The sequence below is a fragment of the Lissotriton helveticus genome, chromosome 4_1 (assembly GCF_964261635.1).
Source record: "Lissotriton helveticus chromosome 4_1, aLisHel1.1, whole genome shotgun sequence".
In the NCBI taxonomy this organism is placed as follows: Eukaryota; Metazoa; Chordata; class Amphibia; order Caudata; family Salamandridae; genus Lissotriton; species Lissotriton helveticus.
The window spans coordinates 1428913185-1428934914 of record NC_136063.1 but is presented as its reverse complement, the minus strand read 5'-3'; the positions used below and the strand labels follow the sequence as shown (position 1 = coordinate 1428934914).

The following is a 21730-nucleotide window of genomic DNA, read 5'->3' as shown; positions in this document are numbered from 1 at the left end:
GGGACTGGCGGAGCGCGAACAGGATTTGCATATTCGGGGACTGTGTCGTCCAGATAGGACGAAATAAAAATATCAGCTGCGGTCTGTTTGTGACGTAGCTTAGTCGAGTGGCGGGAAATTACTGGATGCCTCTGGGGTCGCTTTTGGCAAGCCCTCGGCAAGGAGAGGATACATACCCTTAATGAGGGCATGCCTCTGTCTGTCTGACTGTTCGGCTTTGACTCGTTCACCTATCTCGATTAATTCTCTTTCTTGGGCTCGTTCCTGGGATTCTCTACTTAACTCCGACTTTCTGACTTCCTTTTCGGTTCTTCTATGCGCTTCTTTACGCCATAACTCGATGGCATCTTTCTGTGACTGTCTGGCTTTCTTTTTCCATAATGCTTCTTCTACTCGCATGATACATTCGGCATCCCATGTACCCGATACGGGCCATCTATACTTTTCTTCTAACTGTTTGGTATACTCTACCCATAAATCTAGATACAATATGGCGCTTATGCCATGTTTCTGATACATAAAGTGACCTGGACTGTCCCTCGGCGGGACAGGAACTGCTTCTTCTAATAAACCCTTTCTAGTTTTTAACTGACGTAACTTGGAAAAGAGCGGCATTGTAAACTTGAATCGGAACACAATACAATACACGAAAAACAATAACATTTGGGAAAAACAATTCAGGCATACCACGACATTGGAAAGACATTAAACAACATTATAAATAACAGTTCGAACAGAATATTACCTGGAATACTGAGAACAGAAATACAAGAATTTTCTCGAGAACGGAACAGACTAGAGTTACTGGATGCACTGCTGTAACAGTACGGAACATACCGGTCCCATAAAGGGACGCATCAAGACCCGTATCCACCTAGGTGAACACTTCGTTTGTGAGTCTGGGCACCACCAACCCACGGACCAGGAGTCAATTTAGATTGGTCCTGTCTAGATACTACCCCAGCAATGGTACTCACCGGGCAGCACGGAACGAAAGGCCTCGGACGGGACTGGACTGCTACGACGACGGACTTCGGACTTCAGTTACGGGTGGGCCTCCGGATACCTCGGACCTTGGACTCTCGGCTTGGGCTCTGGTCGGGACTCGCCGCGTTCCTCCACCGTCTCGTTTGGATGCTGGACCGCCTCCTCCGTCTCCTCCGTGGGCCTGAGGGATACTTGAGCAGAAATATCTGCCACTGCGCAGAAGAGTTCCGTCACGACTGCAGAGGGTCAGGGGGTCGGCGTGGCTTCACCGACGCGTGGGGAAAGGGCAAGTCCCTATTCGGGCGCCATTATGTGGTATATAAATAAATAATACCGGATCTATTTTTGAATGAATGAATGAATAACAGATAGCTCAATAAAATAAGAGTCAAGATTCGAGGTAGTAGGAGTTTCTGCAGGTTTATTACAGCATAAGGACAGGATCAGGACAACCTGCATAGAATGACCCAGCAGCTGCTGGGGCTTGGTCTGGGATGAGCGCGCTAACTTTTAATAACAATACATCAACTTATATACATAGCGCAAACACATAGCATTACATTGCAGTAGGCGTAGCAGTGGGTGGAGCAGAAGGCGTGACGCGTAGCAGTCGCGAAAGATAACAGTAAAAAGAGGTGTAACTGGGAGTATACATAGACATGTGATGCAAACGTAACAGAATATGTCATTAATGGGCGGAAACTTTGGAGGGGGCTACCTAAGGAGCCGGGACCTCTAACCTAATGGTGCGCGTAAACTGGCAATGACGTATCACTAGGAGAAGCTGGGGGCTACGAACTCTGTGCTAGGAGCAGAGACTAGAGTCTGGAGGGTCGGAGCGACATGTACCTAAACCCTATCTGGTATCTGATGTTTAGGGAACATGTTGATGTAAACTAGAAGTCATGAAGGGAAAGGCTAACTTGATTCTAAGACTGGACCATGCATTATTCTACATGTAATGCGTGATGAAGAATATTAAATGACCATTAAATACAGTATTTCTCTAACGTGGAGCCGAATAGGCTAGACAATGACGGAAACTATTGATGCAGTTCAGTAGCTTAGGAATGTAGAGAAGGAGGACTGAACTGATGACTGGAACTATAACATACTTTTGGCAGACTCAGAGGCAGAGCCAAGCTGCACCGGGCTCTGCGAAGCAGGAAGTAAGTGAAAGGTCGAGGATACAGGTGGGGGCTGTATCGTTCCTTAGCGAGGCTTTTCAGGAGACAGGAGCTGAATCTGATGTCCGGGCCCTTTTGAGGCCTGGAAACGGGGACTTTATAATGGAATAACGTGCACACTAAGAAACGTGGCAACATTACTTTACATAGGCCTGATATTCGTAGTATTCACGAGGACTGGAAAACTGGCATACTAGAGGTGGACACAACTGTAATTGCGTCATTAATCGGACATGGGGAATAACATATGCATATTGGTCATGCACACATAACATATGATGGATGAGGCGTAGGGACACAGAACATGGCAAAATTTACTTTTCCACAATATAAATAGCACATGTATCACCGTAGACCATTTATGACTCTCATTTATGTTTCTTAACAAAAGTCATTGTATTTGCAGCATTAAAATGGCTGATAATTGTAGCATATCATTTGAGTCAAGTGAGAATCCTTCTACAGTTCTTAAAATATCTATTTACACAATTCCTTAATGATTAGTTTCATTCTAACAACCATGATGCTATTATTAATCTAGATGTGACAGGCATCATCCCACAGCCAACGTATTTCAAGAGTTGTCTCTTCTTCAGAGCTTCTGCGGTTTTGTTTGTATCAGAAGGAAGTTTCTTATAGTTGTTAGGAGCAGCAAGTCTAATCATTTCCCCAATTAACGCCATTAAAAACAAAATATTTTTTTGAACAACACAAACCCTTTACATGTCCGGATTTTCTAAATTGACACAGCCGAGTCCTTGATGTAAAGTATCTAAATCTAAGAGGATTCATTGTCAAATGTAGTCCATTCAATTGTCATCGCAAATGGTTGTACTAAAAAAAGAGGAAGATGCATAGAGGGTTTTACAGTTCCTAATTTCACAGTGCCTCTCTTATTATACGGAGTATTTCAGCGACCACTGCCTTGTCAACTGATCAATTGGAGAAGCCAGTCGCTTAGTCAGTCATGTCACTTATGCTATTCTTGAAACCAGACTCTCAAAGAAGGTGCCCTCTTCAGGCTTAACATGACTAACGGGGCGGGGGGCAAGAGGATTTGCAGGAGATTTTCTGCCTACAATCGCCATGGGTTACACAGTGGTCCTGGAAAGACAGGATGTCATTGCCAGCAGCACCAGGTCTGCTGAAAGGATCTATACTATGGTGGAGCTTCAGGTGGTTCTGCCGCTGGAAACACTGCGTTTACCTATACTGTAAATTTGTCAAAGAATCATAGAGACGGGTGAATGGGACACCTGCCTTTTTTAGCAGATGTCCTGTTTTTCCTGTAATCACTCACAAGACATATTTATATATGCAAACAAGGCCCTCTCATGGTGTAGCTAGCAAGAGTGCAGCAGGTCCAGTGGTCTGACGAGCCCACTATACCCCAATGATAGCTGTTTTTACTGCCATCACCACGGATGAGAGGGTTATTTCCCTTGCTTGCATTAGGACCGGTGGCACCCTTGCTATGCCCCTGGGCCATACTTGTTTTCCTGGGACGGCAACTGACTATAACATTTTTGGGGAAGATACAAACTGGCTTGGGAAAACTCCACTTGCTCTGCTTCAAACCACAGAATCCAGCTCCTTCAGGAAACCATCTGACATTGCATATTTTATGGCCTGGTTTAATACTCTAGATAACCTTTTCATTTTCCTCCTCAAGAATGTAATGACGTTTTTCAACAGCTCGAAGTCTGTTGTTATCCTTTTACTAATCGCTGGCACTTTCTTTTAATTTTTAAGTGCAGTGTCAAAAATGTAAACCCAGAAACCTCTTAAAACGTACTGACCAGACAGTGTTACCAAAAACACACAAATTTAGGGCGTAATAAATGATTTGCATTCCTTTTTAATTTGAGATCCCCCACCCAACCTCCACTGCATAAAATGAAATAGAGCAAGCGGTCCTGAAGAAGGTGGACTGAATCATACGTATCAACTGAAACGTGCATCGGCCTGAACTTTTTTCTAGCTGGCGGGATAACCATGGACATTTATGAAGAATTTTCACCATGAGTTCTCAGTAGCAAGCCATTTTAGCTGGAAAACAATGAATGTGATGTGATGTGTGTATTAGTATGTTTGGTATGCAATGACTGTATGTGAGGTGAGTGTAAGTGTGATTATAGTTTGGGGACATAATTAAGATTGTTATTTTGTATATATTTATTGCATTACTCATGTTAAATTTGTATATCCAATTGAATTAAAACAATGTTTGATCACTATTGATTTGTTTTGTACATATGGACACAGAAACAATTATGGTGTTTTTACCATACAAAAAAAGTAATTGAAAAAATAAGATTGAAAAATAGACAGGAGAAATAATAAATAAAAAAAGCAATGTATGTATTTTTGTAAGTTTTTCTTTGCTATTCTACAATCAAGGGATAGCCCAATAGAGCTCATTGTGGCCAGAGTATAATTAGTGTTGGTCGAGTGGGAGGTATATGTATATTTCTGTTTTCCTCTTTTCTCCCAGACCACATAATAAAAACTTAAGCGGTACCTAAGGTTTTGTGTACCAAAAACACACTGTACAGCAGGGCACAAGTCCTAAAAAAAGAAGTGGGGTGACTAACCTAGTTAATCAGAATGCAAGTGTTATCACGACGAGTGACATCACGGTTCATGACATCGCGGCGTGTGACATTGCGGCACGTGACATCATGACGCGTGACATCACAGGAAGTGGCATCATAAGAAGTGACATCAGATCTTAAGCCCACAGATATATGTTTAACATGTCTATCATGAGTACCTTGGAGCACATTTCGAGTACATAGGGAAACCCTCCTGATTTAGGTAGAATATTTACACTTTTGTAAGCTACCCATAAAACAATGCTGTCTTTTGTCAGCATAAACTTCCTCTACCCATAGTGCTTTAAAAGAAAAAATATTGGTACTTAAATTATTTCAACACCTCCTCAGGGGTAGTAAGCACTATAAAAATTACACTTTATTTTTGTGTAAATACTGGGAAAGACCAACACATCTGACATTCTTACAGTGCATGCATATCGACCTAAACAGAGTCTGAACAAAGTGAAACTCTGCCTCTCTTAAGTATGTGGGAAGCGCTAACAAGGTGTGAGCCTTTGTTTCCCCTCTGCTGCATTTGCTTCTAGGTGTAAGGCTCCTGGCTGCTCCCAGCCAGGAGACTCCAACAAAAGGAGGCCTGATGACCCCTCAGGTTCGGCCTTTGTTATGGGCCCAGCAGGTGTCTGAACTTAGAAAGCCCCTTCCCGCCTGCACGTTGTTATGGATCGAAAGCAGATAAGAACGTGCAGGCGCAGCAGAATGTGTGCGAGGGTTTGCAAATTACACCGGGACGAAATCAGCATATTTTTACAGTGGGGCCCAATTTCTTGGCAGGGTGGACGGCGCCCACCCTGTGAAAATAGTGGGTGGACACCGTCCAACTGAGTCTACCCCCCGACTCGTGCCCTGCTCTACAGTTATAGGCTATAGCTCTGCCGCAGCAACAAATGAGTGTGCGTATATGCAACTCAGTGTTGCTGGTAATATTTTAATGTCATTTATTAGGACATGCAGGTGGAGCCATCAGACAACTGTAACATTGTACCAGAATTGGGAAAATGTAAGGAACATTATAATATATGCAGTAGTGTTACAGTGTGCCATGATTTACAGTGCTATTTTTTTTTAAAGAAACATATTGATCCGCGCGATGCATAACACTAATGCAAAAAAGTTACAAGGTCTCGTTTTTACGTCTGCCTAGAAGGAGCCTTAGGTCCATCAGGTATTTTAATCGTTAAGTAATGAGGTAATTGGGAGACTCACAGAAAGGGTGAAAGGCACCATGGCATATGACAGGAAGTCTGGAAAGACATCATTTTACAGGACAGAAAATCCTCGGACGCAGCCATCTCACCTGTGTCTGCTCACGAACCACTGTATACAATTTACAAGTTCTGTTTTGTTGCAGTATTGCATTGCATTGTAACATTTATATAGCGCTTATCAGCCCTACGTGGGGCGTCGAAGCGCTTGGGGGATTTGTGATGTAAATAACTATCAACAGAAATACATACACAATTACTTTTTCATTGTTTGCAATTATGTATATTTTGACAAACCCGCTTTATTACTAAATTAAAAATACACGGTGGGATACCACAGAATCAGCTACAGACGTTTGCAAAAATAGCCGAGCCGAGCAAGCTATTCTCTGAGTAAGGCAGTAAGGCATCTCATATTGAAGCACATAGCAATTTGGGAACTAAGGCGAATATACCCGCAAAAATCTGTTATCATTATTTAGTTCTGCCGTGTAGGCTGTGAAAAGCAGCAAACGAAAACGCCTATTGCTTTTGCATACATAGAAGCTGTATTTTGTCTTGGTGGCCCTTGAATCTCAGCTCGCACTTTCAGCAGTAGTGCAAATACAGCACGGAATCACACACACAAGTAGTTAAGTTCCACGTAGAGATCATATATTGGCATAAAACGCAACCAGGCGAGCTCAGTGACGCAGTCACCATTTCAAGAAAACGCACTCAATTTATGTTCACATTTTATTTTATTATTACAAGACCTCATGCTGTATATCTGTATCACAGCAGTACAGAATGTACGAAATCCTTATAAAAACAGGACCGCATTTTCTAGCGGCACTCGCTGTTCCCTGGCGCGCATCTGACAGACGCCAGGTGCTGCGTCACCCGTCCCTAGGTCTAAGGGGCCACTTCCTTATTTAGAGGCTGACAGCGGTCGTTGCCCTCAGCCCAAACTTTTATGAGCCAGTCCTGCTAGATTAGGCGGCAGCTGCTGACCTCCTGCTCCCGGTGGGCAACAAGGGGGCGAGTGTTGGCAGTCGAGCGGCGGCATCACTGCGAGAAAATCCCTTGGGTTTTGGCACGAGCGCCTGAAAGATTGGGCAGTTGCCTGGCACAGCTGGGGGTTTAACGAGAAGGTCGCGAGGCGGTAAAGGTCACGCCCGCTTTGTATGCATTTATGTAGTGAGTATCTTGAACAGAAAAGCAAAACAAGGGTTGCATCAAATTGCACTTATGAATTTGCTCAAGTTGTGTAAGTTACACGTAATACTTCTGGAGAGCAGGTGGCGAGTGATTTATTACAAAACACTAACAGCAACTGCAATGAATATTATGCACGCTAAGGAGTGATCACGAGGCTCCCTGCTTTGTGTCTGGGCGGTCTTAAAGCAAGACCCATGGTCCACTCCGCCTTCAGAAGCAGCACATGGACTCTTCCAGGTAAACTCCCTAACTTTGGCCCCTTCCACGTGCATACCGAATGCATTCGGGAGTTTGATCTGGTTTATTCCTTATCTGAGTAAAACCGAAGACCTGTTTTATTCTGCATCAAAGTGCTCATTTTGAACTGTTTAAGTGATAAGATTTTTTTTCCACGTATGGATGCCTGCGACTTATTTTATTCTGCGTTTAGGTGTCATTATGAACTTTTTACTTGTTGTCCAGGCCCTGCCTTTGATTATTCTTACCTCACCTAAACGCCTTTTTTGCATTACTTCTATATATGGCTGCTACTTGAAATTGCTCTACTTCTTCACAGTGCCGTGTGAGCTGTTCGTATCCAGATGTATCCAGCTTCTGCCACCGCATCACTATGTTGCCACTAATCCTGTTCCTTGCTGAGCTACTGGCAATGGATGGTGCTAAAGCGAGTTTGCATTCAGTCAACACCCTGTTGACAAATGCTCCTGTTCTTTTCTCTTCCCACTTTAGCCTACTGATACCCATCCTAATGTTCATCCACCCTTCAACCTCCTCCTCTTCTTGAACTCTTTCCTCTTTTAAAATCTTGCTCCCCGTCCCTCCCTGTCTCCTATTCAACTCATCCCATCTATGTCTAAATATTCCTGCTGCTAGTCTCTCCCCCTTGCTCTCCACTTTGCACAGTTGCTCCTAAACCCAGCAAAACCTTCTCTAGCCACTCTATCCACAAGCTTGCTTCAATCCTGCCTCTTGACTACCAATTAATCTTCCTCCCCACTCCACATTGACATTCCGAACACCCAAACCCTTCTCTCCATAATTCATCCATATACTATTCCCAATGTCTTCAATGCTAACCTCCCACTTTATTTTCCTTCCCATGCCAGCACCCTTCTACATTTCAGTAGCCACACCCATGCTTTCATCCCCTCATGCCCAGTCTTCTCATTCCACTCTCAAACCAACGTGACCTCTCCTTGTCACTATCCCTCCAATCTTTCCCAATTTCTCCTATTTCATCTGCCTCCAAACCTCGATTGCATGCTCTGTTGCCACCAACCTTCTTGTCTCATCCCTCCCATCACCTTTTGTTTATTTGTTGTAATGCACTAAATGGCAGAGGGTATGTCCAGAAGTAGGTCCCTTGCTCGCTGTGCAATCAGACCCAAACTGTAACTCACTGATGAGACCTAACAAGAATGAAAGCAGCGGGGGCTGCTTGTGTTCCCTTCTGGAAGAGTCCCCACATGGCAGTTCAGGATGGACTGTTTCCATGAGGAACTGGGTCGGAGTTGATTTGCATAAGGTAGTCATCTGTCTAGAGTGGAACAGTGGGCAATAAACAATAGGTTGGGATGCTACCTGGAGGCATTATTAGTGGTCCAGACTATTTGCAAGCATTCCTCCAATTCTATTTTGTGTGTTTGTATTTTATATTGGTGACAATGACAATTCACTTGATGAAAATTATGGACAGAAAGGGTAATATAGTCAGGAGGGCACATATATTTGAATGAATTGGGAATTTAGAGCTATTTAGAAAATATTTGCGGATGGGTTTCATCTTTGACTGAGAGGGCGGGAGATTCCAGTAGAAGTGCACCACAAAAGAAGATAGTTTGAATCCTGAGGTGGTACATGCGATTTAGGGGTGTCTAGGCTGGAGACAGGCAAGCTTTGAGGAAGTTTGTTCAATGTAAGTAAGCCTGGGCATAGATGGAATCATACACAAGAATGATGAATTTGTTGAAGGCTTTGTGGAACACAGTGAGCCTGTCGACCGAAGACTGTAGAGAAGGAGGAAGTGGCTGAGGAGTTGGCCTAAAGGCTAGGGCGGTCAACCTGGAATCTGGGGAACTGGGTTCGTGTCTCGGCAGGGGCGCGCAACATCCTGTGATTCTGGGCAAATCACTTAATCTCCCTGTGCCGAACAAAAATGAATGTGTCCTCATGTAATGCAACTGGTGCTCGTGTAAAGCGATCTGATACCCGATACCTTAGGGTCAAGTTCGTGCTACATAAAACTTCGTAAAAAAATAAAAAAAGATATGAGAAGGCACACCAAAGGTCGCATAAATGAGGGCTTTTCCCAAGGGATTGGAAGAGAGAGTTGAGGTATTATAGTTTTCTGTGAGACAAGTGAAATTAATAAGGGTGTTCGCAGAGGCTCTTCACAGATTGTGAGGTGAGGCAGGCAATACTTTATGGATGTTGAACATAGGAGGCGTAAGTAGCGGTGAGGTATTACGAGAGGTAATGAATTTGTTGAAGTGATTAAGTTGTTGTTATTGGAGCAGCGGGATTGCAACCAGCATAGGGTGCAGCTTTTGTCTTGAGAAGAATGTGCAGGGAGGTTAATTGGTGTAGTGATAAAACTTGGCACTTGAATGAAGTAAATTCCACTCTAAGACGATTCTGATCAATACAACTACGACTTATTTTCAATGAGTGAATTGATGTAATTCATGCAAAATGTTTCCATTTTAGATGCAGAGCGGACGGAGTATAGCTAGCTCGAATTTAAATTTCCTCATGGTGCTGCTTCACAGTACTAGCCTCTTCCTAGCTGTGTAAGGCACCAGTGGCGCCAACAGTGGACATATTAATAGATAAACAGGGAAAGTGATATAAAAAGCAGAAAATGCCTCACTAGACTCATCTAATCTCCCTGTTTTCCTGCATGTTTCTGTACCATAGATTCTATTTGTCTCTAGCTGTATCTTTGGCTTAGCACTATTATTACTTCTTGCGCATTGCTCCTGCTCTCTTTTAGTTTCATTGCTGGAGCACCAGCCGACATCTTTGGCTAAATTCACTCCTCTGCTGACATACGGTCACTCAAGCTACTGTGCTAGAAAGTTGAGTTGTACAAGTCCCTTATCCCTCTCGCCATCCCCTCTTCAGGACTCATGTCCACAGTTCCATCTTTCTTCTAAGGATATAGTGTGCAATCATGGACCCAAATGGAAAAGTGTTCTTTATATTGACTCTAATCTGTTATTATATTTTTGCAGCCTCGCTACAGACTGGCTCTTGCTGTCCATTGCAGGCTGCATTGTATCCCATACACTGCAAGGTACATTAGGCTCTTTCATTAGAAGTTTTTCTTGTTTATTTCAATGTTCTGCTTTGGATTTGCTGTTTCTCTCTGTTATAGGTATGTCCTGCCCATGAAGCATATCTCTCACCGTGTCTTTTTGAGTAGATACGTTGTATCCTTATATAGCTGAGGTCAGTGGGTTATCTTTTCTCAGTGCTCATCTACATATCATTTGTCTTCTAGCACTCCACGGGAGTGCATGTTTGTTGCTATTCTCTTCTGAAATACTTGATTTTTTGCTTCCTTCCCATCGTCCAGATTTCCTCTCATTTTTTTATTTCTAAATATTGCCCCAGATACCAGTTCACTGCCTTCTTAACATTGTTTTCTCTACAAACCTCTCTTTTTCTTGCTTCTTGCTGCTCCAGAGATGCGCTCGCTGCATTGTATTCCCACCATGTTTCTAATGCACAATGGTGATAGCCACTATTGACTTTGCCAATGCTGGATGATTTTAAAATACACAAGCATTGGCAAGATTTTAAAATACACAAGCATTGGCAAAGCCGATAGCAGAGACTGGCTATCTTAAAAGTATAAAAACATGGTTTTCCATATTTTCAAGATGGCCACAGTTTTGCATGATATAATGTGTACTGCATCTTGACGTTGCACTATGCAATGTGGTGGCCATTTATCATATGTTTTTCTATACCTTCAAAATGGCTGCTGCGTTGAGTGACACAATGCTCACTATGTCATCAGGCTGCATTTTGCAATGCAACAGCTATCTTGAAAGTATAAAAAAATGTTTTCTATACTTTTAACATAGCCTTCTTGACACTGGCAAGCCAATCACGTCACTTTCTCAGCACAGGAAAATTGAAACAGGTTGGTTGTGCCAATGCTTGTTAATGATGTAGTCACGCAAAGAGCAGAGCCTTTTCTATATATATCATCTCACTGTACCAGCCAACAGAACATGTTAGCTAAGTCAAACCACACCAACGCTCTATAACTTGGAAACGTCGCTGCCTCAACAAAATACACTTATACTACGTTGGGGTAACCCAGTAGACTTCAGGACCTGGATAATGCTTAGTACAAAAAACATATTGTCCTGTCAGGGCAGAACGATTCACAAAATAACTCATTGTGGTCCAAGCGAGATTTGATTCCACAAGCCTGACAGTGCCCATTCCTGATGCCACGGGGAGGGCCTGTTGACCATACTTAAATGAAACTGTAAAATTTAAACTTTTGATGCTGAGGTTCCCAGCTCTCAGACGAGCAGATACACCATCTATTTACCAAAAGGAAGGGCTCTTAACTTATTTAAACAAAACATTGCGTCTCATGTGACTCTAGGTTGCCTCTCACACACGTCCTGATGAAGACCTGCATAGATGGTTCTGAGTAACCGCGTTATTTTGTGTTGAAATGTCGATGAGCTGATTGTTGGCCGGTACTGATTCAATATCCCGCATGGGCATTCAAGAATAATTACCTATTACCCTAGATGTATGGGAACATAAATCATAACATTCAAGACAAGCACTACGCAGACGATGAATGCACTTCAGTTTTAACTTGTATCTTATGTCTTCAGTCACAACATTTTCATTTGCCACTCTGAATGAACCTTTTTTCCCCTTTGCACTAACGGAGCAACCTACATTATTCTGTACATATATATTCTAATTGTATGGTTGCCTTAATACATGCAAGTAATATAATTCAATTTCTGGTTGAGTATTTCTTCTACATAGTCCATATGTTTCTGGGAGTTTTTGTTTTCTTTTAAATATTTTTAATACTTATTGCGCTTTTGTTTTATAGGGGATCCCTACCCCAAACATCCAGTTTCCAACCAATTGTTATTTTGTGAATTGTCCTGCCTTGACAGGACCGTATATTTTTTGCCTTAACAATGCAGACACTTCATGCAGGGCAATTTACAATAGTTCACCCTAGCATATACACCCATGAATGAAGTACTCTATAAAAACACCAGCAGGATCAAACACATCATAACTACGCTATTGAAGAAATACAAACCTCACTAAACACTACATAAACTACATTAATTTACAGTAACCAAAAGCAATGATACCAGCCCATCCACACTCAAGTTAATGAACAATCCTAGAACCATGCAGGAGAAGGAGCTCAGACTACAAAAGTGCTAGTAAGTCATACGAATGACAAACATATGCCATATAAAAGCTGGTAACAAAACATAACATACATCAAGTGTGGTCCAGGAGTCATTAATGATGTGTCCCTATCCCAATTGCATGGCATTTCATTTTATGCTGTTCTGAGGCAATTCATAATTTGTAACTTTTTGTGCTTAATATTTTCCATCCATTCCAATCTGTCATTCATAGTATCGAGGGTCAAAGGCTGAGTGAGTTTTAAATGTCACCAGAACTGCCGGGTGAATTTCATTTACTTAAAAGCAAAGTGAGTGAATTCTGGTCCCTCATGTGCTGTGTGGCAAAATGTGTAATAGCCAATTTCAATTCGAAAAGTTATTAAAAGAAAATGGCAAAAACGAATCTATTATGGAAAATTATTGATTGTTGAGAGGAAAATAATTCACTACATAAACGGAAAAAAATTAATTAAAAAATGAATCTTTGACAAAAATGAATGAATTGTTTAAAAACACCAAATGATTTAAAGAAAAATAGTGGGTGATCGAAATAGGATCAGTTCTCCAAATATACCAAAGCAATTTAAAGTACCAAAATCAAATCCCCAGAGTAAATTTACCAAATTCGCATGTTAGGGTATCCTGTAATTTTACGGGGACTGATTTTTCGGGGCTATTTAAGCCAATTCGCAATTAGTTACATAGGAACAATAAAGAATATTTTTGCACTGGCCTTGTCATTAATACATCAAAATATCGTTGGGGGATAATATAGTCCTAGAGGGCAGAATGTTCTAATTTGTAAAACAAAGGCCTTACGGAACCCGTAGGGTTGAAATCCCCTCGGACTCCATGAGGCCTAGGTCAAAAAGTTGAATGTTGATGCTCCGGGCTTCTACTGGACATTTGAAGCCCGGAACACTCCATTGTTTTCAATGGACCTTCCAACATTCCAGTGTTCTAATAAATGTTATTCTTTGTGTATTTCCCCTCCTTTTGCAACAAAGCGTGTTTAAGATGTACATCAGTGCAACCCCTGCTGGAAATGAGAGCCTTTGCTTAATGCTCGATGTACAGCTTTCTGTAGCTTCCAAAAGCTATGACCATGCACAAAATAATTACTTTGAAAGCAGTCAACATCTGCTAATGCATCATAACTGCTGACAGTCCTCAGAATTAAGTATAGGTAAGAAGAAATATACATTGAAATCTACAATATTTAATTTAAAAGTCGAAAATCTAGACTAACACTTCCCACAAATCGTAAGAGGAAATGTATAGTGTGCAGGTTTCCTGCTTTATAAAAGGATCCTCATGAATCGGGCTAATTGATGCAATCAAAAATATTTAAGAAAACAAATCCTGATGTTATTTGTAGTTTTGCTTTCGGTTCCAGCTGTAATATATCATATTACATTTGAAAATCTTTAGGAAAAATCAAAACAAATATTAATGGCCATGTAACAGAAAATGTGACCTTATGTGTGTTAGAACGATATTGAAGTTTAAGTTTGCCACCAGATGGGAAACGTACATTAGAACAAAGCGAGAATCCCGCTGTGCCTTCACAGCACCGGTAATAGAACAAACGTGTCTTTAGGAAGCATTCGTTTAGCATGCAAGTAGTTATAACAACTTGCTTTAGGGGGCGCTTTGGTGAAATGGTGTTGGATTTAAAGTTCAATACCTTCCCTACTGTTGCACAGACTGGATTTTGGATAGTAAATTAACCTATTCCAAAATCCAGCACCCCCCTAAGGCAAACCGGTATAACCACTTGCGTGTTGAACAAATGTGTACTAAAGACACATTCGTTCTAATGACGGTGCTGTGAAGGCACATCGCGATTCCGACTTGCGGAACTCAATCATACATTCCCACCAGATGTCTGCAGCACATTCTACCATTACTATAAAAAACTATACACATTTAAATTCTGTAATAATACAGTGACTTAGGAGGGCAAATCACAATTTATTTAACAGGTAGCAGATACATTTGGTGAAAAACGGTCACAAAATTCCACTTACATCAGGTTTTAGAATGCTATTAGTCATTTTTGCATTTTCTGTTTTAATATTACCTTTTTTCCCCAAACAGAGCTCTCCCATGCACATACATCCTTTTGACTTCAAAGTTTAACAGTTTTTCCAGTTTCATGTTATGTTGGTATACCACCCTCAGGTGGCAACGAAGTGCAGAGGTGAATGGGGAGTGGGAAGAGAGATAGAAAGGAGGGATAAGGAGAAAGGGGAGGAAGAAAACATTAGGGAATAGTAAAGGCTTGAAGATAGAGACTTGTGGATGGAGGAATCTCCCTCTATTGGCTAGGATCTCCCTGGAAGGCAATATAGTGGATGAAGTTAGCTAGTTTGAGACATGTGAGTGATAAGTAGGGTCAGAGGGAGTGGGCTGAAAATGGGAGTAGTGGGAAGGAGAGGGAAGGGGGCAGGATTGGTGTTGGAAATAAAGGGGACACTAAGTGATATCAGGGCATGGGAGAACACTTTAGAACTCATGGTAAACTCTCACTGAGATACAAGGGCAACCTACAGACACCCATTAAAGGTTGTCCTATTTACTTGCAATTTAGCATTACTGGCTTACATTTAATTCTTGACAGATCAGGGGCACTTAGAAACCCGGGAAATGTTTTAAATGGAAAAAAGGGTTTCATGCTCTCTTTGGTCTTGGTCTGGCAGTGCTCTCAGATGAGGATAGGGAGAACATCAAGTGTGTGACATGTGAAACCTGCAGTCTAAACAATCCAGCAGTGCAGCCTGCCTTGTAATTAATTCTAGGAGCCGTTTGATAAAACACAATGAATTGTAGTGCAATGGAACAAAATCCCTGCGACCCATGAAAAAGATGATTGAGGTGTAGGATTAAGTGTACAGTGCCTATTCAAGCTTGAGTGAACTCAAAGGAAACACAATATGAATTGCTAGTAAATAATTCAAGGACCACTTCTTTATTATACCTCAGTTCAGAGGCCAGCAGCCAGGCAGCAAAAACATCTCCCCTTAATGGTGCAGGCAAGTGGGCAGCCGATATACATGCACAAGTTCTGCACATACACACACATTCAATAGTACAACATGACACTTTACATCACAATGCGCCTACCACCCTCAACTCAGCCCCACCTCCTCTTGCTCGTTGACTTTATGTTTGTCTTTGATCATGTACAGCACTTAGCTGCCTCTTGGCTAGGTTTACCCTATAGAAATACCACATACATACATAGGACCTATGTTCCTCAGGTCATTATAAGCAGCAACACATGAAATCAGGTGAGAAACTATAAAAATTCAGTGAATGTGAGAAGAGCTTTATTGAGTTCTCCGAACAGATATACCACTGCTTAACGAGCAAGCAGTATCAAGAGCTCTTGCGGAAAACTAGAGGGCCTAGCAATGCAGAAAAGCAACCTTCCATATCCAGGTTCAGGAAATGAGGTACATTTAAGTCACCGCCGTAAATAAATACATCTATGTATACATCTTGTGAGAAAAAATGCAACAACTCTGGGCTATAAAGAGCATACAGTTGCTTCAATACATAGAGCTCTTTTCACAAAACTAGTTTCTGTATGCAAGCGTAATGTACATGTGGAAAAAGTAGCAATGAAAAACTTAAATCCAGAACAGAATTCACACAATTAGGATCACTGGCTATCCCAATTAATTACAACTGCAGAAAATCCCAGGAAATTGTAGGAGACACCTGGGTTGTGAAATGGCTGTTACGAAGAAGTGTTAGGGGAGTCAGATTGCAAAGGGTATGAGCCCCAACAAATCTTGTTTGCTTGTCCAAGCATCATGAACATCATGTTCAGTGGGAGAAAAAAGTATACAAAAATAAATCTGAAGTTTCACATTTACGCTAATTCTACACCTTCTGTTTGTCCATAGGTGGAACGTATGCAGGCCAAGTGCTGCTATACAGAGGTATGCCTGAAGAAATGTATCAAAACCTATGTAACATATATAAATCCTTAAATAGCTAATTTGGGCTTAAAAATTCTGCACTATAATACAGGTGCATTGTATAAAGAAAAGAACCACTGAGGCACGTTAAGAAGCTTTAACACAAGAATATGTGGGTTGGATCTTCCAAATTTCTTTCTCATACATAGGCGGTTCATTAAAACTCCTCTACATGCTACTGTATAATAAGCACATCAGCACTTTTAGAGGGCAAGCAGCTTAAAGTTTTTTTTATCCAGACAGCTTAATGGATTGGCATCATTTTGGGAAACTGTAAAGATTTCAACGCATTCTGCACTTTTAGAGGATAAGCAGCTCTAAGTCCGTTCGATTCAGTCTTAGCTTAATGTGTTGGCACAGATGTGGGAAAATGTAAACATTTAAAGTAACTCTCCAACAATGACCAAAGCTAGTGCAAAAGATATGATATATTATGCAAGAAGTTGTATGGGGTAATTTTACGTATTTTTACTGTTTTTGTATGAATTTGGGAAATTGCAATGATCTTATGGGTTTGTAAATGTATTTGAGCTTCTAAAGCGCACTGCTACCCGTCCGTAGGTTTCCTGGCGCTGTATAACTCTGGGCAACTCGTCCTGGCTTTCCCTGTGGGATGGTCCCTGCTGCGAGTCCCCAAGGTGGAGCCAGGCATCCCCGGAATTGATGGGACCGTTGTGGAGATTAGGCAAGCTAAGCCCAGAGTTGCCGAGTGGAACCCCTGATTAGAGTAAGCACCGAAGCGAGAATTATCAAGTCCACTGACCCAAGTCCACGACCCTGCCGCGTCGGGAATTGAACCCTGGTCCCGGGCTGACTTCTGCTCCCGGGTCTGCCGCCTCTAACCAGTGAGCCACACTACTAGTTTGTAACTATTTGGGAAATTGCAATGATATTAAGTAATTGAGCAATAAAATGTTTCCTTCATTAATATGTAAATCCGAACAAAGTCATACACTTCTCCTTTGCTTACGCATAAAACTGTGCATCAGAGAATTTTAAGTTTTATGTGAATCAAGGTAAAAAACCATGAATGAAAAAAACATTGCAGCTAGCAGCAGGAATGATCTGTCTGTTGAGGCTTCTAACTTTGCCTGTCTGCTTTACTCTGTAAACTATGGACAAACCCCCCGCTAAAAACAATTTTGAGCAGAGGCAGGTAGGCAATGATAACAAAATAAAAATAAGAACTCACAGTTTTATTCCAAGACAAGCCAGTTGTGTGGTATTCTTTGATGTAAATTTGAAGCTCAGTCCAGATGTTAAGACAAGATTTCACCCAATCTACATGGCGGCTGTCACTGTGGGAAAAAGAACATTAGTACATTTAAAGCAAGGATTGAGAAGTACCATTTTCCTAAAGCAAGAGTTTAGAGAATGCAGAACATTCACTATTGTGGTACTTCTTGGGGAGTTCAAGGGTATGGTTGATCAACTTTTTCTGTTCATGATAAGAGGAAGCACATCGAGAGCCCAATTAGCTTTTTCCAGATCTGCTTACCATCATGGACAGTCTGTGACAGGATGGGTGGACAGGGCTGTTGTGAATGGGTTCCTGCAGTTTCAACATTTCTGACTGTCTGTCCTCATCTTGAGGGTCTCTGTGGTTAGGCCTGCCCGAAAAGCTGCTGGGAATCGATTCAGACAGTGCACAGATCATGCTTTGCGAATATTATTTGCAGTTCAGGGAGGCTGGGGCTGGTCAAACATGAGCAAATTTCAAGTGCTCATTTCAGAAATCCACTCTTTTTTAAGTATGTCTGCAAAGCAGATTTTTGGGTTTTTGTTTAGCTGTGATCCACTCTGCAAGCAAACTAAACAAAAAAGGCAGACTTTGGTAATTCAGAAAAAAAATGTATCTCAGGGGTTTTCACCAGAACCTCTAAGAGATGGCATACTCTATAATTTGTATATATCTTAACATTCGGTTACATATTTTCTTTCATGTACACAGGAAATTGTCTGCTCTGGGAAATCACCCTGGAAAACATAACTCAGACAGGGACACAGAGATAATGCTACTTCATTCCCTAGTAGCTTACATTGGCTGCCCATGATTCGAGTGTGCAATTTAAGCTGGGCTGCTTAGTCTATAGGGTCTTGCGCATAAATAAATCCACATGCTTACTCAATCACCTCTCTGTCTTGCCATGCCTAAGTAGATCCAGGAATAGGAATTCTTTGGATTTAGAAGTGCCAAGATGTTGGGTGGGTCAAGTCTATAATCAGCTGCAACTGATCGATAGCATTCCTTTACAATTGATTTGAGGACCAAACCTTCGCTTATGTACTTTAGAACACATTTAAGTTCCTACTTTGTCTGTTTTATTTGAATAAACCATGCCCCTTGACATTCAAAGGCACTACCATGCTTCTCTAATCCTAGTACTATTTTGCTAAGAGTTGTCTATTGTTGCATTTGTAAATATACTTCAACACTGTACTCTTATTGGTGCCTTTGTTCAGCACTCAGTGGTTTTATCGGTGCAAGCGCCTCGTGTTACATAAAATGGTAAACGTGCAAAGTAAATAAATGAAGAAAATGACAACAGCAAATACAACGTGACTTTGGAATTGTGCATTAAAACTGTGTCTGGATGAGAAGTCTCACAGGGGAGAGAAATCAAGAACTTGCTTGGATTTCAAAAATTTTTTTGCTGAGAAAAAGATTATTGAGGCCGGTTAATTTCCTTAGCTAGCAGACAATTAGCATTAAATAATCATTCTTTGCTCTCCAGTCACTTCTCCAATGTTTGTTACCCAACTAAAGGTTATTTAGAAAATACCCTAATGTGTATTGGTATAGAGAAGATTACTACTGAGTCTTACAGCATAATGAAAACAAGAAAAACGAATGAACTTTTACAAACCAGGGAATTTTAATCAGAATTGATCACAGTGCACAGTACAAAATAGAGCAGTTGTTTCAAACCAATGTGTGACCTAGCTGCACGTGGACTAGCCTGGTGTTAAGGCGAAGAAAAGACCTGTCCCTCATCCCTATAAGAAGGCGCATTCCGTGACTGAACACCACAGAAGAGGGGTCCATAGGCACCTAGGGGCCCACAGTGCCTCTCCCACCCAAATAGTGTCTTGAAGGGTGCACTAACCTGCTGCACAGCTGGTGTGTTTCCTGAGGCATTTTATTTGATGTCAATAATATGGCATGGGCGCACTGCTAAACTGGTAAAGGCATTCTCTCATCTACACGGAGCCACTCCCCATTCAACTGAGGGAAGACCCCTTAACATTGCATGGTCCAAAATGTGCACCTGTACAATTGGTATGAAGCAAGGGTGTCTGTTCTTGCTTCTGTACTACCGAAGGACCACGGGGAGAAAAAAGTGGGTGCAAACACGCAGTGCAGTCTAGAGTGCCTCTGTAATTCGACCCTGGTTAGTTAGGGGCAGATACCAAAATTGCTGTCATAATTGTTTGCAAAAAATGTGCAGATGAGTGACTGAAATTTGAACTCCGGACTAACTGTGGACTTACAGCCTTATTCATCAACGGGCCGTTTTGCGAGCCCCTAATAGCGAATCATAGCGAATCGCTATTAAGTACTCGCAAAACGGTATTCATATAGGAATTGCTAAATAAATAGCGATTCCTACACATTCCTTATTTGCGAGTAGCAAATTGCTAATCGCAAATAAGGAATAACTCCCCATTCATTCCTATGGGCCAAAAGGCCCATAGGAATGAATGGGGAGTATTCCTTATTTGCGATTAGCAATTAGCTACTCGCAAATAAGATAGCGATTGAAAGGGTGCCAGGGGTGTCCAAAGGACACCCTGTAGCACCCCTGAAATGCAAATTGAAACAGGTGTTGCGCACACACATGTCCAAGGGACATGTGTGTGTGCAACATGCAACTTAGAAAAATGCTTTTAAAAGCATTTTTCTAAGTTTTTGCTATTTACCGAGAGGTCTGACCTCTCGGTAAATAGCAGCCCAAAATTGCATTTTCGCAATTTTAAAATGCTTCATGAATTGCATTTAAGGAATCTCAAATAGAGATTCCTTAAATGTAATTCCTCGCAATTTAGCGAATAAGCAATTACCGATTTTTGCATTTGGGATGATGAATCCCAAATGCATAAATTGCGCTCGCAAAGGGCCAGATTCTGAGAATCTGGCCCTTTGCGAGTGCAATTTAGCTTGATGAATCAGGCTGGAAGTGCATTATATCCCATGGATGAGTAATATGGCATACAACATCTCAAACGTTTGTAATGGAATATCTCAACTGCTAAAGCAGGCCCTTAAAAGTTGGTGGAGAGTCTAGCTAGTCAAAGAGAAATGGCAATGTAGAGCCTTCCTTGCAAAAGAAATGGAAAATATAAATGTAGTAGGAAAGAATATATGAAACCAACCCCCTGGACGTCTGTCTGGCTCACATTAACATCAATTTTACAAAGGATTTGTTACTAATGGTGGTTTTCCTCGTGAGGATGGAGCACGAAGTATATGACCCAGATGTAGAGAGTCTAGTTGCAACATTTAAAATTCATATTGTATTGTATTGTTATTGCATTTATATAGTGCTCACTACCTCTGATGAGGCGTCAAAGCGCTTTTTCGGTGAGTAGCACGCTACTCCAGGACCCATAGAGGATTAGTGTTGAATTAGTATAGTGACAAATGCAAGTACATTTTAAGTGGTGGATAGATTAGTCAGTTATTTGGAATTGGAATGATAGCAGAAGGATAGAGGAGGAAAAAGGTTTGTATTAATATATAGAGCTTGTTACCCCTTATGGGGTGTTGACGCACGCTATTCAGGAAGCCCATAAAGGATTAGTGGTGAATTAATATGGTGAAATATGAATTAATTTCAATGGTGGATATTAGTCAGTTATTTGGAGTGAGAAGGATAGCGGAGAGATAAAAGGGGAGGAAAGGTTTGCATTCATATAGCATTTGTTACCCCTGATGGGTGTTGAAGCGCTTTTCTGGCGAGTAGCAAGCCACTCCGGAACCCATAAAGGATTAGTGTTGAAAATTAGTATAGTAAAATATGAAGTAATTTGAGTAGTGGATATGTTATTCAGTTATTTGGGTAGAGAAGGGTAGGTGGCGGCATAGAAGAGGGAAAGAGGTTTGTATTTAGATAGCGCTTGCTACCCCAG

General features: G+C 41.5%; 1 protein-coding gene across 1 annotated transcript in view; it reads right to left on the bottom strand.

Annotated features, from left to right (window-relative positions):
- The window catches only part of CAP2 (cyclase associated actin cytoskeleton regulatory protein 2), a 475046-nt gene that overhangs the window by 146469 nt on the left and 306847 nt on the right, over nucleotides 1–21730 (bottom strand). The window contains exon 7 of the mRNA XM_078687967.1: nucleotides 17793–17898. Within this exon, the coding sequence (XP_078544093.1) occupies nucleotides 17793–17898 (106 nt within the window). The remainder of the gene's footprint in view (nucleotides 1–17792; nucleotides 17899–21730) is intronic.